General features: G+C 36.5%; 1 protein-coding gene across 1 annotated transcript in view; it reads left to right on the forward strand.

The window, feature by feature from the left end:
- DOK6 (docking protein 6) overlaps positions 1-17386 on the forward strand; it is a gene marked incomplete at both ends in the record, with an annotated part of 242930 nt that overhangs the window by 83627 nt on the left and 141917 nt on the right. The window contains one exon of the mRNA XM_084280160.1: positions 10350-10457. Coding sequence (XP_084136286.1) covers positions 10350-10457 — 108 coding nt within the window. The remainder of the gene's footprint in view (positions 1-10349; positions 10458-17386) is intronic.

Raw genomic sequence — 17386 nt, forward strand, 5'->3', positions numbered from 1 at the left:
TGTTTAATGTGACCAGAAATGCTACAGTTTTAATTTTTTTTTTCTCCTACCCGTTCCTGCCCTCAGGTGGTTCTCAGAGGACAGAAAATCAAGATGTTTTCTATTTATATGCAGCTGATGAGAATATACAAATGAATAGCATTGATTGGGCATGCTAATAATTCTGCCCCTGGAAATGGTTGTGTAAAGACAATCTTGGATCCTAAAAGCTCTGGAAAGCTGGTGATAATCAGTGGAAGTCATAAGGGGGGGTAGGTGGTTTTTGTTTGGCTTTTTTTTTCTTTCCTTCCCTGCTGAGATAATATGAATAACTTGGTGGGATGACCATGTTTCCCTTAACAAAGAAATTTGTGTTTAGCCTATGATGCTTTGAGTGTTAAGAGTTTGGTTCTGAGCCAAAGCATACTAAAGCACTGGCACGGCTTCCTATGATTTACCTGGATAAACGTTGGGTGAATCTCTGTAATCTTCCTGGGCAGACTTTTTTGAGACCTATCACAGGTACAGCGCAGGGAATTCAGAGTGGTCTTTCGGACTTACGAAGTCTGGGTTTAGAGACCATCTGCTTTCCTTCTTCATTATTTCCCTGGGGCTGTAACAAAATGATTTCTGATCCTCTGCAGTACACATTTCCCCACAGGACATCATGGCTGGGAATGTAACACGCCAGTGGTGTTTCAGTTCTTAGGGAAGCAGGGAAGCTCTTTCATGCTAGTTTTCTTTGACTAAAAGCGGTCTTTATCTGTTAAAAATTTGCTGTTGCAACAAAAGCTCAACAGAACCGGTGTTGGTAGTTACAAGAGCTATGGGTTATGGCTTTTTCTTCCAAATCCTCTTTGTTTTGTGTAGAAGTGTTTGTTTTCTCATCCTTTTATTGCTTTGGTTCATATGATTATTCAGTGCAGTACTGATGTGCAGTACTGGTGTGTAATAGGAGACCAGTAGCATCTTTAAGTGAAGATTTTTAGGTAGTACTGTAAATTAAGTATCACAAGAGTGGGAGAAAGCAAATCACTAATACAAATGAATTAAGTATAGCAAATATGTTTCTTTCTGTCTGCATACATGTTCCTCTTAAGCTCAGACCCAGAGCGAATGACGGTTGGATTTTATTTGGGTGTTTGGTTTGGTTTTTGGTTTGGTTTGATTTTTTGTTTTTTAAATTCCAGCTAGTTCTTTGTGTGAATATTGCAGAAAATTTCACTGCAGTACTCAATTTTAGTATCAGTTTGATTCCTACTGCAGAGGGTCCTTCGTAACTCTGAGCTATGAACTATTTGCACTTATCCTGAGCTGTTAATTCATCTTCCTCCCCTTTAGTTAGGTTAAATGTAAGATGTAATGAAGGGGCAGACTAGCATATGTTAAAAATATGATTCCTTAGCAGGGGGAGATTTACTTCTAGGTTACAGTTACGCAGGTGATCAAATGCCAAAAAAATAGCACTGATATTGGACATCCTCTTGATCATTACTATTTCCAGGGTCCTGCTCTAATCCTACTTCAGACTTCATTTTGTAGAATGTGTTACTTTCTATATTAAATGAGTTTCCCCATAAAATCTAGCAGACATTTCATAGTACTTAAAGGGCAGTCAAAGCAGAATATATAACTTCATAAAACCTGGATACATTTCATTTGTAGGAAACCAACATGATTGATTCATACAACCTGTTACTTCAGAGGTTTATTGAACGATATGTCATGGATAGATGCCACTTTTAGAATCTTCACTCTGTTCACTAGTACAGTGTAACAGTAGATGCTTGGAGGGATTTTCTTCTACATTGGCATTTATATATTGTTTAGTTTCACTGTATTTAAACATGTTGCATACACTTCGTGCATGTGTGCATGCCTGGGACTGTGACAAGGCATTTAATTGTGGAACCTATAGATTATAGTTAGCTATAGATTATAGTTAGTTTTCACCTGCATGTGTCAGTGTGTCTAGTTTTGCAAGATTTTCTAGCTATATGGTGAAATGCCAACACTTGTCTAAGAATAAAAAAACCTCTTAGCCTTACTATTCTACTATGAGGATTAATTGCTGTTAGAAATTACACACCTACATAAATATACAACGGCACATAGTTTCAGCTCACATTTTTGTTCTTTGTGGAAAGTACTTTAGATTTGGTGCTATCCTCAGCTATATTAAATCCCATGCAAAACACGCTGTTTCCATTTATTTTATCGATCAAAACAACAGCATCTTGTGGACTGTGTTAGCAGAGGTAACCCAGGTTTCCATGTGATAATGTAGAGAAAAGTATGAATAAAGAATAATTTTGGATTCTGAAGCTGAATTTGAGCTTGTAACCCTCTAAATTGGAGCTGTAAAAATGATTTGAGTTTTTGTCCCTCAGTAGTATAGAACAGATGTTTGTGATTACTATGCTATTCGGAAGCTCTGCTTCAGTTTAAGGTATTCGGTTGCATAGTTTTGATTTTGTAACACTTATTTTCACAAATCCCTGCCTTCCTAACATAAAATATTAGGGATTTGGGCAGATAGATACCATCTTTCATTCTAAGTGTGTTATTGCAAATAGTGCACAAAGGTCTGGATTTTGGTTTATAGAGATATAAATAAGAAAAATATCTCAATAATTATAACTTGTCTGTTTCTCAGCATTAACACCCTTAGAGGTATGCTAAATGCCTTTAACTTTTTCAGAAACAATGTTGTGACTGTCTACTAAATATGTGTAAAAGATACTGCATTTCAGCTTAATAAGCCCATTTCTGTTATTTCAATATATAGGTGTATGATTACAAACTGACAGGAGTTACAACTTTTCTTCTGTAAATACTGCTTTCAACTGCAGAATATCAAACCAGTATTTATGGTTTGTGACATTCAAGTGGACATTTATTTGTAACTAGTCAAAGTAAAACATTATAAAAATTAAGTATTTCTACAAAAGACCCACCCAACTCCTCAGATAAGTGAAATAAGCTAGTTGCTCTAGTTCAGTTAAAGAAATTTAATATTTAATATTAAAATACAATGAAACCCTAAGTTTCTCTGTTAGCATTTTTTTCTGATTACATGTAGGAAAATACCCATGTGACGAGATACCACTGTGGGTACAGATTCTGATGACACAATTGTTCCTCAGTATCTACCACACATTAATTCTATGAAATAATTGAGATTTTTTGGGCATAACAATTTCTTTTAAAATATTGGTAGTTCCGGGATTTTGCTGCTGAATGCCTGCTAAAACTGTTGTAACCAATTTTTTGTTGTGGTCTGTTTTGAGAGGTTTCTTTGGTATCTACTCTGAGGCCAGACATGAAGCGAGCAGTTTTTGTTTTCCTCCAAAAGAATTGCTCAAGTTAGTCTTGCTAAAACTGAGTAGGAAATGTGGAAAGCCCCCCAAAAGGGCTACTGATTCTATTTATTTATTTAAGATCAGTTAGATAAAGGTGATAAATTCTGCTGATCTGCAGACTGCTGTGAAGACGGAGGACATTATTTGTGTAGGTCGTTGTTCTGTCCTTGAATTGCCCTGCTGGCAGTTCAAAGCAAGGAAACGGTGGTGATTTTTTTAAGCTGTGGGTGCTTGAGAATTGATAAAATTGTGTAACACTTTTCACAGCAATACAATGTGCAAATCTTCTCAGATATGCATCCCTTGGTCTTTTTTAAACACAGAAAAAAACCCAGGCTTTAGATTCCACAGCTAAAGTGTTTATACACACAGTAGCTTAGGAATAGTTGGAAAATTACTATGGTGTGCTTTGATTTCACAGAGCTCTCTAATAATAAAATAAATCTTTTTATGGATTACATGTATAGCCTGTGACTATAACACCATAAATTATAGTATATTATAAACATCTATATGAATCTATAATGGTATGTTATGGCAGCAGAAAGATGACGTATGTATACTATAACTGGGTGAATTGTCCCTAATCATCTCTCTCTAACCATCCTAATTCTCCCTGACTGCAATCAAGCCCACAAGGATTGATCTAATCTGAGATGAAACAGTTTGTAGCAGATGTTTCTATATTTCTTCTCTTCCTAATTTTAAATGCCAGCAGATTTGCTGTCTGGAAAATAATAATAATAATAAAAAAATGCTGTCAGAATTTTTTAGGATTTGAACTATGACACTAAAATGCTCCAAGACGTAATTGTTTTCTGCAGTGTTACAGAAGGTTGTACTACTAGGTTTATAAACTAGACATTTAACCTTGCTTTCTAATTAGGATGACGAAATGAAGCTCAAGGGTACATGCAAGGTTATCATATGTGAGGAACGTTAACACAGCTTCAGACAGCATTTTTTTATTAAAGGTATTACTAGCAATCTTTCTGGGGTGTATTTGTGGGTTTTTTAATCCTATTCTTGCAGTTGAAACAATTTTGCTTTCATTGCAGTTGCTTTGTGCTGGATACTTGGATGATGATTGAAAAGGAATATGTTGGAATATGCAAGAGCGGGTGGAGAGTTTGAGTCAATTAGAAAAAAAAAAAAAAAAAAAAAAGGAAAACCTTCCAAGGCTTTTTGTATCTTGTGGTAAAGTCTTGGCTCCACATCCCGGAGTTTCTGAAAGAAGTGAGTAACTTCCTGCTTCTGAACAGGGCTAGGGGTTATTTTTGCCTGTTCTCCTGTTGGGGGGCAGGGTTGGCGCCTGATGACTTCTGGAGGATCTGTGCTCTGCTGCTGGGAAACAAATGAGTTCCCAGTGCTGTGGTAAAGGAGCAGGAGGAGATGGCCTTGATCCCCCACGACTCGGTACCATTGCTGCGGATTCGGGACCTCGGTGCTGTGCGGTACTGCGTTCTGCCTCTCTCACTGCTTAAAATGCACCCACTTAGTGCCGTGGTAACAGTATTGCAGTAAAGTAGGCACTGAAGTCAGTACTGCTGAAGGCAGGAAAGAGCACTGTTTCTACAGCACTTCAATTTTAAAGATGCTCAGAGGGATGGCGTACCTCGTTACGGCAGTACTGCCTTTGTCTTTTTGATGCAGTGTTGGGAACTTAACTAGGTAGATTGCAACATGAGGTGGTTTGGTTTGGTTTGCTTTTTTCTATTGACTTTACTCAGCAAGAGCTTATATCCTGTAACTTGTTCTTTGGCTGAGGCATGAATGGTTTTGTCTTCCCGTTTTCCTCTTGGGCCTTTTTACAGATAATAGCTGCTTTTCAATTTCTCTTAAATTTTACTTGAATGCCTGACAAGTGTGGTTCCACTGAAGCAGTAAGGTGTAACCCCTCATTTCTTCTCCCTTTGCCAAAATATGCACAGAAAAATGTAAAAGTGATGGGTGTCAAAACAATGGTTAAATATGACTTTACTGTGACAACTTATTTTTATTTTTCTTACTACCAATGCAACATTTTTTTTAATTTGTGAGTCAAAAGATTTTTTTTTTTTAGCTCACAACATGCTGCATTTCTCTCACATACCCCATTAAAAGCCAATACCATTTTTGGCTAATAACTGGTGAACTAAACTTGAACATTTTCATGCTTTAGTGTTTTCAGCGTATATACTGCGGATGTCGTCTTGTCTAATGGGAAAGCACTGCACATGGAAAGCCAGGCAGGAGAAATCGAGTATCCTTCCCTGCAGATAAGGAGATGCAAATACAGGACTGAGTATTATTACGTAGATGTCATCCTGGGAGAACCATTTGATGGGTTATGCTAGCAAAAAGCCCCATGGCGATACATTTGTGCCTGTCCTGGTCAGTAATGGTTTCTGACTCACTGCTGCTTCTCTCCAGAGACAAATGTTTCTACAGATAGTGACAGAAAATTAGATGGTTTTCCAATATACCCAAGAATGTGATTGCTATTTGTACTGTCTTTCGGATAGAGGTGGGGAGATTTCAGAGCATCTTAGGTGATTTTTTTGTAACTTACTTTTTTTGTATTACTGAAAAAAAAACCCCAACCCAGCTGGTAAAAGATGGATGAAGGTGTTTTTTTTGTGTCCAGTTTGGGGCTTTTTGTCTGGACCATGAGGTGGAGTTTCTGGAATAATGTGTAGATTTGTCAATAAAAATCCCTTCTCTAAATATTGGTGATGACTGGTGAAGTTTATACTAGCTACAGCTGTGCATAAAAAGAAATGTTAATCTCAGAAGCATTTATCGTGAATGACTAGGAAAAGGCTTTAGAAATCTCTGGAAAATGAAAAGTCATACATGAGATTCCTACTGTAAACCAATTATTTCAAAATCTTTTAGGAAAAGGAAAAAAGCCTTTTTTCTTTCTAAAAAACACCCTAATTTAGCCAATGGATTTCCTGTAATATGTCTTTTAAAGGGTTTATTATGGACAACAATAGCATCCATAAAACAGAACTGTGTGATATGACCATGAAGAGTAATAATACATTCAGAGGCCAAACTTTTCCATATATTACTCAGGAATATTTAAAACAAGATAAAAATGAGCATGCTGGAAAGGTGAGCTGAGAGGTGAACTAAGCAGAAGTATGAAAAGAAGATTATGCACTGATTTTCATCATGAATTAATCTATTGCAATGTTTCAAGTAAAATATAAAAAGGGATTTCTAAAGATTAATAGAAATAGAGCATCACTGGAAGTCAATTTCTCTACAGGAAAGTTTCAGAAAACAATTTGAGGATGGTAAAGTTATATTGTTCCAGGTCTGGAATCCTTTTCTCTTGCTAACGAGATGAAGCTACTCAAGAGTCCATCCTTAGCAACAGAAGCTATTCTCCCCTGCAAGCCTGCACAATGAAAATTGTTCCCTTATGATATTGCAAGGGGCAGCTGAATCAGTTCTCACCCGACCATGAGTGCACTGAGTTTTTGCCATCGCTTACTGATATGTAGTTGCACATGTAGTAAGATCTGGAGGATTTTTTTTTATTATCATTTTTTTTTCTTTGTCCATCTTGTAAAACAGAGAGGAAGGGAAAGAAGTTTGCTATACCATGAACTCAGCAGGTAATTTCAATAGAATCCTTATCAGGTTTGTACTGGACAAGTTTTGGCCCTTCTAATTGATACATTAATAAGTGGAAACCTAAGTGTAGCATGTACTTAATGGTATCTTTCTGAATTTCTCTGGAAAAAAGCAATAGCATCTGGTTAAACTTTGGTGTTTGCCATTGATATAAATTTTTGAAGTCATATTTGCTGAGCAGTGACTGTTCATCCAAGAATGCTGTAAAACTGATTAAACAATTAAATATTTGGCATTTCTTCAACTGTTTGTGTGAGAAACAGACACTTAGATCTCACAGGAAATATTAAATATTATGGAGACAACACTGCGAGTGGTTCTCATTCTCTCTGTTGTTAAAGGGCTGTTGTTGATTTCTTTCACAATAGCTACCCCAATTATCTGAGGACTTTAGAAGTCTTTCAGAAGTTTTGATTACAGCCAATGGCATCCTAAACTAGGCCAGGGATAAAAGCCTATCTCACAGTTTGTGAATAATTGAGTAGGCTCCTGTATAACAATGAGGTGCCTTATGAAAGGCAAATGTTTGTTTGCTGTATGCTCACATCTGCACCTATTTATTCATATGCTAATGCTTTTTCAAACACTGATATACACACTGTCTGTTGGCATAATCAGATAAAGTGCTTCTGAAATGCAGTGGAACTGTATACGTTTATACCAGCTTTAAAAGTGATTGTAGGTTAAAAATATAAAATCCAAATGCAAGGACGCACCTTGGTGTATGTATGTACCAAATTAGGAGTCTTCATATAACCATTGCATTCTTCACTTCTCTCCCTAAAGGTCTGGTAAAAACAGATGCCAATATGTTGAAGCAGTAACAGTGTTAGGGTAAAACTTACCTCTAACTATTTGTTGTTCTCGTTTGAAAGCGAAGGCTGTTCATTCCTGCTGTCTCAGTGCTGAAGCCTTTGAATTCACCCCAATGCAGAACTTTGGGAAAAAGGCATCTTTAGAAATAACTAGCATCTAGCCGTCTTCAAGGCAGAATTTAAAGCCCCATCAAATGAGAGTGCCAAAGCCCACCTTTTGAATTTTTTTCAGTTCATCTGCAAACCTTCTCTCCTGGTTTGGGCTAGGACAGAATTAATTTTCCCAAGGAGCCAGCACAGGTGAGCTGAGCTGGCCAAGGGTGTTTTCCAACCCACTTCCACACTGTCCCAGATTGATACCAAATGAAAAAAAAAGACTGAAGTTGTGATTCAAGAGACCCTGCTCATTTGTCACTTGAAGCATTTGCTTTGGACTATGTCACCAGCTGTCTAAAATCCAGGTGTATTCCATGGCTGGGACAAAACCTGCCATCACTGATGATGAGGGCTGTAGGTTGATCTGTTTTTCTAAAGAGAGGTCAGTGATGACTGTAAATCATTAAGGGCATATAATGGAAATAAATCAATAAAAATTTGAAATTACAACAGTGGTTTTTACCTTGCTAAAGAATTTCTTAGGAAAAGACTTCCTTTAGAGGGAGAAAGGTTAACTGAAAATACACAGAGACCAAAAAAAACCCCCAACAACCCACGCCCCAGATCCCAGAAGAACCAGGAGTATGACTAAAAGTGACACTTTTATTAAGTGAATAAATTTTTCCCCTTTGGACAGTGGTTGCTATTGCTTTTAATAAGGTCAAAGTAGTGTGAATATCCTCTCTATGAGTGTTACCTACAAAAGTGGAGCTTCTCACACTAACATTATGAAGCGTAAATATGGGTTAATCAAGAGATAACTGTGCTATAGCTTTCATAAAATAAGTTGCAACACTGACAGGATGTTATTTGAAGAAAGTGCTGTCTAATAAAGTTGGTTTATGATGTCCCACAGTGTAATGTCATATTTTTTTTAAGAAATATGATACTGTCTTTAGTTTCCCCTGTTAAGGTGAAGTAATTTCTGAGCTAGGAAGTACAGTTGTACAGTTGCCATTTCACAACCTTAGTAGAAAAAGATTTAAATCTTGCATACTTTTTAAGAAATATACTTGTGGAGGATTTGATTACATGCTCTTTTCTTCCAAAAGTCTTCATAATTAAGCATACTGATATTGTAGTCTAATGATAGCTTTTTTAATGGAAAGGTTTATTTTGACTGATTACATTCATCTGAGATAATACAACAGGATAGTGTAAGTATTATTATATCAGAATGTGGTTAATTAAACTTAATTATTTTAATGACAGTATATTTATTGTTTATACTTAGCTTAGACAGCATCACACTGAGGGGAAGACTCATTTTATCTCTTCCTTCTCGTGTTTTCTTGTTTGTTTTTTCAATGGGAGATGCGTTTTGATCTGGTCCAAACTAAACAGTACTGTACTACCTGCGTTACGTCATTAAATTCTGTAGAATGTCTGAAGAAACAAGGCTGTTCTTCACAGAAGACTAGTATTTACTAGCATTGTAGGATTTTTTTGTTTTTCAGTGTAACCTTTTGTTTTTCAGTGTAACCTTGAAATAACAAGGTAAGATTCCATATGGTATTGTTTATAGAGCTGTGCAAGTACTGAAGAGGAGAATGAACTAAACTATTTTCATAGATTGTAAAACTAGATTAACATCTAATCCCTTACTTGCATAATACAGTCATGGGGATTATCCTTAATCAGTTTCTCTTTGAACTGCAAATGTATTCTTATTTGATAATTCAATCCTGATTTCAAGTGTATGCTTGGTAAATAGTCTAATATGCGTGGTAAATAGTCTAATAAAGTACCCTAGTTGCTTAAAAATGCATTTTAAGCAAAATCTAGTGTGGTTCTCATTAAAACGAGAGGATAATACTGATCTGTTTTCTGTAAGATTTTATTATTTACTACATGTTTCCCAGCTTTAATAATCTGCATGTTTTTTCCTTAGAAAAACTCTGAAGTAAGTGAGAGACCTAGATGATGTTGTCCAGCAGCGGCCACTTTGGTGTTTATTTCAACTTTTATTTTCTGTACATACAAGCTCTTCTGATTACTGTATTGTGTTAAAAGCTGCAATAAAAGTTTCTTCATGGTATCAATACTCTCATAGAAATAGAGTATAAATATGAAAGCTGGAAGTGGAGTGGTTTCTGGAAGTACTTTCTCTGATGGCAGCCTTATAATTCTTTTCATATTCAGAGCTCATGGATTTGCTTGCATCTCAGGAATTGTCAAATTTGGCATGCAGGAAATAAATTGAAGCAAGAAAGTCTGCAAAGTACTGACAATCAATATGTATAAATTTGAGGAATTTAGATTACTTCTGTAGAAATAATAGATGTTAGGAATTTTCCAGTCTTTTAAAATACTGTCATTTTAAAATCTCTTCCTACATATAGCTGAACCCATTTGTGATACTGTTCACCTTTAAAGAACAGCTGATATAATCCATTGGTTTTGTTTGCAGATTTTCAGGCGCTGCTGGTTGGTTTTCAAGAAGGCTTCCAGTAAAGGACCCAGGAGACTAGAAAAATTTCCGGATGAGAAGGCAGCATATTTCAGGAACTTTCACAAGGTAAACCATGCCTTTCTTGTGAACTGAAGCATTGCCTGTTTGCCACTCTTCCTTGGGAAGACTCTATTCTTGGTGTGTCTAGTTTGCAAACAGTACGGTGAGAATCGGCTTGCAAACTTAATTCTGACCCTAGAAGCTCAGTAAAATGCCTGTAGATCTCAGTGGTGCAGGTGAACTATCACAGTTCTTTCCAGATGAGCACAAAAATCCCAATGTGTGTCAAGTGACACACTGACTTTTTTTCCTTAATCGTCAGTATTTTGGAAATGTGTAAAATTTGCCATTAAATCAAGTTTTTAACCTTAGTTATTTACTAGGTATTGCACAAATGCTGAAAATGCTAAATGTGCTGGTTGTAATGGTGACATGGTTTGAATAGGTAACATTTTTGCCAGAACTCTTCAAGATTTACAATGTCTGTCAAAAGCAAGGATTTTTAAAGGTAAAAATTCAGGATTCACTGAACGATGTTTTGTCTGCTTTCTCTGTCTCAGTTGTGTGATGGAAAGCAAGATGGAGCATGGGTTTTTCTTTCTGTCTTGTAAGTTACTTTTATCAGCTTCCCATGGCCTGCAATAGACTTCAAGTTAGCTAAACCTAAAATAGGGCAGGGCTCTGTGCTTGTAATGTTTTCTTCTATCCAGTCACCTTTAGTTTTATGTCATATCAATGATAGATATTATGTTAAAGCTGGCAAGCTGAAACACTAAGATGACTTAGCCAAGATCAGAGGTCAAACACTGAAAGAGTGTGGATGTAAGTCTAGATCTCTTGTGAGAAGTCTAATGCTTTTGATCTTGAAATTATAAAATATCCTTTAAGTTCCAGTAGCCTCTTGGAATTTTTAAATTAAAAATAAGTATATAATAAATAGCATGCAATTATCCTGTGAATATTTTCTAAGAAAAAGAGGCTCAGTAATTTCATATTGTCAAAAATCCAGCTTCTGATTTTGCTACCTGGGTTTAGGACTGACATGTACTAGATACAGGATGAGACTATAGGGCTTTGGGGGCAGCACTTGGGGGTGTTAAAAATGTTTGAGCGTGTTGCTGCCTGTAACATACTTTACGTGTAATGGGATACAGGAACACTTTTTTACTTCTCAACTGTTGTCATTGCAGAAAAATCACGTGAAATGAAAGAATCATTTGAGAAGCTAAAAAAGTGACATAAATACAGTTACATCTGCTTGTTGTAGTACTGGTAGAAGTGTGGCTCTTCACATATACCATGAGAAAATGGGAAGAGTGTTTTAGTTATTTTTCATCTCTTTTTTTTTTTCCTTCCCCATTTACTCCACTCCTTGGGGGTGGGGAGGAGGAAGAGAAAGCAGTGGATACTCTTTCTAATTTTAAATTATACTGGGTTTCTGGCTGTAGAGAACAAAGAATTGTATCCATTCACATGTATGATACACATTTTTCAAATAAAGTAATTAAATAATTTCTAAAGTTATATTATCAGAAATAGAAGACACGATTCTTATTCTCGGTCGTGATTTTTTAAAAAGGGTATTTCATTATTTCATAATGATCGTTCTCCTCAATTGCCTCCATTCTGATAAATGAAAGAGTGGCCAAGTAGAAGTGCATGTGTGGTGAATAGTCATCTAGTGTGACTATAGAGGGAACCGTGAAGGTTGTTAAGAGTGTCACTTGGAATCAAAATATCCTCATTCTCTTTCTTTCTTTCTTTTCTAGAGCTGTTTACTGCTTTGTCATATTTTGAAGTAGTTTAAAATGCATGTTTACTGCTATCCAGTGCAAACTTTTAGCCTTGTTTTGAAATTTGGTTTCTTTAGTCACAAAATATAAGGAGAGCATCTGATATGCAAAGTTGAAGGGTAACTTTGAACTCTAAGAATCAATGAAAAAAATGCATTAAATATTGAAGAAATGAGAGACCTGAGGTTTTTTTAAGGAAGTTTAAAATAAATGCTGCAAGCCTGGCCCCTTAGGAAAGGACAACATGCTTGAACGGGTGCAAGGCTCTGATCACACACTGATACTCACTTAAGAATATGTGTATGTCAACCCTGATATCCTTATTTCTGTGCAATCTCTTTATAACTTATAGGAGAAAGGGGATTGAGCACAGGGGGACCCAGAATGTACAGGGATACACTAGGAGCTCATGTTCTTCTGACCTTCAGGTTTCTCTAAGTTACCATAGGAGAAAGTCAAGGAGTAGCACATTGTCATGGTTTTGCCCCAGCTGAGAGCCGGGCACCATGCAGCTGCAGGGTGGGGGGGATGGAATTGAGGGAGAAGAAAACCCAAGAAACAAAAACTTCACAGGTTGGGATAAGGATAGTTTACTACACAATGTTAACTAACGTTTACTACACAATGTTAAGGATAGTTAACTACACAATGCAGTTTCTCAATGAACCATACAACTCAGGCCATACAGCTCAGAGCTGTCCCAAAACCAGACCATCCCTAAAACCACGTGTCCTGGAGCTGCCTGCTACTCCCCGCAACAACCCCCCTTTTACGCTGAGCATGATGTAATTGTCATGTAATTCCCTCTTTGGCCTGCCCTGGCTGTGTCCCCTCCCTTCTCATTAGCAGGGAAATATGAACAAATGAAATGTCCCTGGCTGCTTGGCAACAAGTAGAAACTTCACTGTGTTATCAGCACTGCTCTCAGCCTGACTCCCAAACATGGCATTCCATCCGCTGCTAGAAAGAAATTGACTCTATCCCAGCTGAAACCAGGGAACACAGAGTCTTAATACATAGCACAGCGCAGGTTTTCAAGCTTTCTCATGTAGAATTATAGAAGGAAGTTTTACCTCTCAAGTGGAAACATAACAAAAATAAATCTTTTTTGATTTATCTGCATTCAAATCAGTATTGAAAATCACAAACAGTATCCCAGTGTAAATAACTCATCAGATTCTTTATCATCTCCACTATTTAGTCGTGTTTGAGCTTGAAATGCAGATCAAATCAAATTCCTGTTTAAAGCACTTTACCTAGATGGCTGTATAACTCTTACGCAATAAACCTGTGTAGCAGTCAATGTAATTATAGAGGGGGCTCTATTGCCAAAAAATAAACAAAAGAAAAGCTCCAACCAATCACCAAAACAGGACTGGTAGTGTAATGCTGAGAAATAAAAAGAGATTTTCTGGTTTATGTATCCAAAATATTTATTGATTAATGTGCAAATCAGCTGATCTCTTTAGAAAATGGATTCCCCATCTCCCTCATATCCAGACAATATGTGAGTTCATTATTCTCTAAATTCTCTAATGCTGTTGTGCATTGCTTTAGTGTTTGGGTGGGGTTTTTTTCCTAATTATTGTCTTATTATAAATAACAGTAATGACTTGTCCTTACAGACAAGTGCCTCCTGACAGTAACAGTGAATATTACATTCATTAGTCAAAACATGACCTCCTCTGTTCATTTCAGTTTCTGGTATCAAATTAAAACTTCTCATTACTGTAAATTTAGATCATTACATTCCTGCTCAGGTAAGTTTTAGCTTACCCATACTGTTTTCCCTTGAGCATTCATGGTAAAGGTTGTGCAGAGCATCTGTGTTTACTCCCATTACTACAAAGAGGGCATGAAGTGGCAATCCCAGGGCTGGGTACATTCCTAGGAGCTGCTCCTACACTGTCATAAAACACCAAAAAAGGACACCATGGCTTTACCAACTTAAAAGAGGGCATAAAGGACAAGTGTTCTCATTTTGGTAGGAGAAGATAAAAGGTATGCAAAAAGTGAACGTCTTTCAGGCTTTGGAGGCATGCTAGTTAGCAGTACCAGTGGCTGTTACCCATTAGAAGGAGCTTGCAGGAGCATTGTGGGAGGTCAACATGGCTGAGCAAGCAGCATTAAGGTTACTAGAAATGAGAGATCAAAATTCAACTTGAAGTATATCCAAGTAACCTAGAAAGCATGGCACAGTTGGCCAATTAATTATTAAAGCAGAATTAGAAAGAGCAAAGTAGAGCTTGAAGAGCAGCTGACCAGAAGGGTTAAGATTGGTTATAAATATAGGTTCTGACCCATCAGGAGCAAAAGGCTTGCCAGAGACCCTGTGCATCCAAATGATGGAGTATAAAGGAAATGTGCAAGAAAGAGTAGCAAAGTGTGGAGAACCTATTAGCTCAGGAGCCCAAAGGGAACTTAAGGGTGACATAGCTGAATTATTAATGATATGCCATAAACTCTAAAATGGGAAGCAATAGATGTGGATTCTTCCATTATTTGTGAAATCTTCCATTAATGCATGCTTCTCTTTTACTATTAAGGTAAATTACCTTCACAAGAAGTGAAGGTGTTTTGAGCTGTGTCTGTTCCTGGCAAGATATAGCTGTCTTGGAGTAAGGGAAGGTTGAATCTGTCCATGCTAGTGTGCTTACCCTTCAGGTAGATAAGTAGGTGATGCCTGGCGTAGAGTTCCAGACTTGCAGATTTAATCCCCAATATGAGAGATTGTTCTGTTGAGATTGTGTCAACAGGAGCGATCTCTAAGGTTTTGAGTTTTAAGTTAGCAAGATTAAAGTAGGATGATTTTTAGAATTTTTTTTTTTTCTATTATTGTATTCAGTTATCATGTGCTTTATATATATCTGCAAATGCAAAAATTAATTGCACAAAATTTTAGCAATGACTTCTGATAGTCAAAAATATATATGGAACAGATGGTGGTAAGCACATGATTTTTATCTCTCCACAAAAGTATATAATAATCAAGAAAAAGAATAGCAGTAGCCTGCTAATTGTAATCTTCTAAATTAAATTTGTTGCCAGCAATACATAAGGGGAGCTACATTACACTTTCTTTTTCACTGCTTGATTGTCTCAAAGAAACTTTTGGGATGCTAAATGCTAATTTCAGAAAATGGTGATTTATGAGTAGATGAAGCACTTAAGGATATGGTTTAGTGGTGGACTTGGCAGTGCTAGTTTAATGGTTCAACTTGCTGATCTTAAAGCTCTTTTCCAACCTAAATGATTCTGTGATTCTATGATTCAATGTGTCTTTGTAATGCAATCCCAGTGATTTGTGGAAAGTTCTTACACCAGCTAGAGCAGCTGCTTCTACAGTTCTTGGCAATAAGATCCCCTTTGCACGTGCACGCACAAGCACACATCCAGCGTTTCTGTGGTGAGTTCATAGTCCTGTTTTATTAAAAGCAAGAAAGGCACAGGTTCTTTTTGTTTAAAAGCTCAGTATGCAGAAACAATTATATCTATTCCTCTACAACACAGTTGCTAGTATCTAGTTAAGATGGCCTGAAACCATGAGGTGGTTATTAACTTCAAACTATTTCAGTCAATTTCTGATAACTTTGAAAAGCACTGAATTTTACCACTGTCCTCTATGTGCTAGCCCATATTTTTCTCAAATGGTAGTTGCAACTCTGAAATTAAAAATAAAATATTTACATGTGGTAGCATTATTGTAATCCTTGCATTTTTTCCACCTACTCAGTGGCCTTTTGGTTGTCCAGTGGTTGGTTGGGCTTTTTCCCCTCAGTAATCTCTGTCCACTGCCAGGTTGCCTAAATAAAGATTCTTATTGCTAAAGAGGTGAACTATTTGTGTGTTTAGTCTAGATCAGTCCAAGGGTCCTGCTTTATTATGGTCTCTTTCAGCCTCTTGTGTTTCTCATGTTCACTACAAATCAGAAGTTAAGTCTCCTTATGGATGTCTGTAATCTGGGGTGCTGCTGTTATTAGTCAGGATGCTGCATTGCTTCAGGTGCAAAGGCATTCTCAAAAGGAAGTTGGATAAACATCTATCAAAATGTCATTGTTAGGCTTGTGTTCTTTATGTGATAAGATTTAACACTTCATTTGCATCCATATTTAAATAGTATTTTATTTCCCTTTCCTTGCCTTATTTTTTTTTTTAAATAATGTTTTCTGAATTCCAAAATCTCAAATTCAGACTTGTTTGTTTCTGCTGTGTTGACCATTCTGCTTCCACTGTTGTTAGTTGAACAAAGTTTCCTCAATAAGTCTTTCGTTTTCTTAACTGGAAAAATTAACTCAAAAATTCATAGTAGCCAAAGGCTAAATAGGAGTACGGTATGAAGATCTGATCATGTTCACAGTTACTGGATCTTCGAGAACCAACTTTATATGGTTATATGTTTTCCCTCTTCTCTCCTTATCCTTTTTCTTTAAAAGTGTGCTCGTATTTTATTGCCCAGAACATCTTTCAGCAAATTTCAAAATAGTGATCTCAGTATGGTATTTCCTGAGGAGCCCAGTGAATGTGTGGTGAGTGTGTGAATGTGTTAGTGTTTGAGTAATATTTGTCAATCTTTTTCCCCCAATCAATCAAGAATTTAAGTTATTTTCAGTAAGTCTTTGTTCTTTCAGGTCGAAAGACATACACAGATGTACTCTGTGTGTTTTTTACACTCTAATTTTGCTGAGTCTTCCAAAATAGAGATAACTAAATTTTACTGAAATATATATATCCTTATTTCCTCCATTTTTAACATGTAATTCTCTTCAAATATTTGTTTATAGTACTTCCGAGTAATACCTTGTCTTCTAGCAAAATCATCTGGTTGGTATGGGAGAGTTACAAAGGACATTGGTTTCATGGGCAGCTATTACTAGGCTGATGAAATTAAAATGAACCCCATTTAAATGAGTAACTGTTAGTAAAATTACTCATTTCTGTACACCAAACAATAAGATTTGTAGTAATTATCAGATCCCTCTTAAAATACAGAAGTATCTGAACAACATAATTGTTCAAAGCAAGTATTCTATGCACCAGAAAGCAAATTTCAGGAATAATTGGAGCTGTGCTGGTAATAAAACTGTTAATAGAGTCTGAGCACATCAAAGGGCAGCATGCAAACTAATAAAACAAAATCTCTTTCTGTATTAAGGCAATAATATCTTCTATCCTTAACAATGTAGCAAAGATATATACAAACTG

Source organism: Gallinula chloropus, assembly GCF_964237585.1.
Source record: "Gallinula chloropus genome assembly, chromosome: 2".
Lineage (NCBI taxonomy): Eukaryota > Metazoa > Chordata > Aves > Gruiformes > Rallidae > Gallinula > Gallinula chloropus.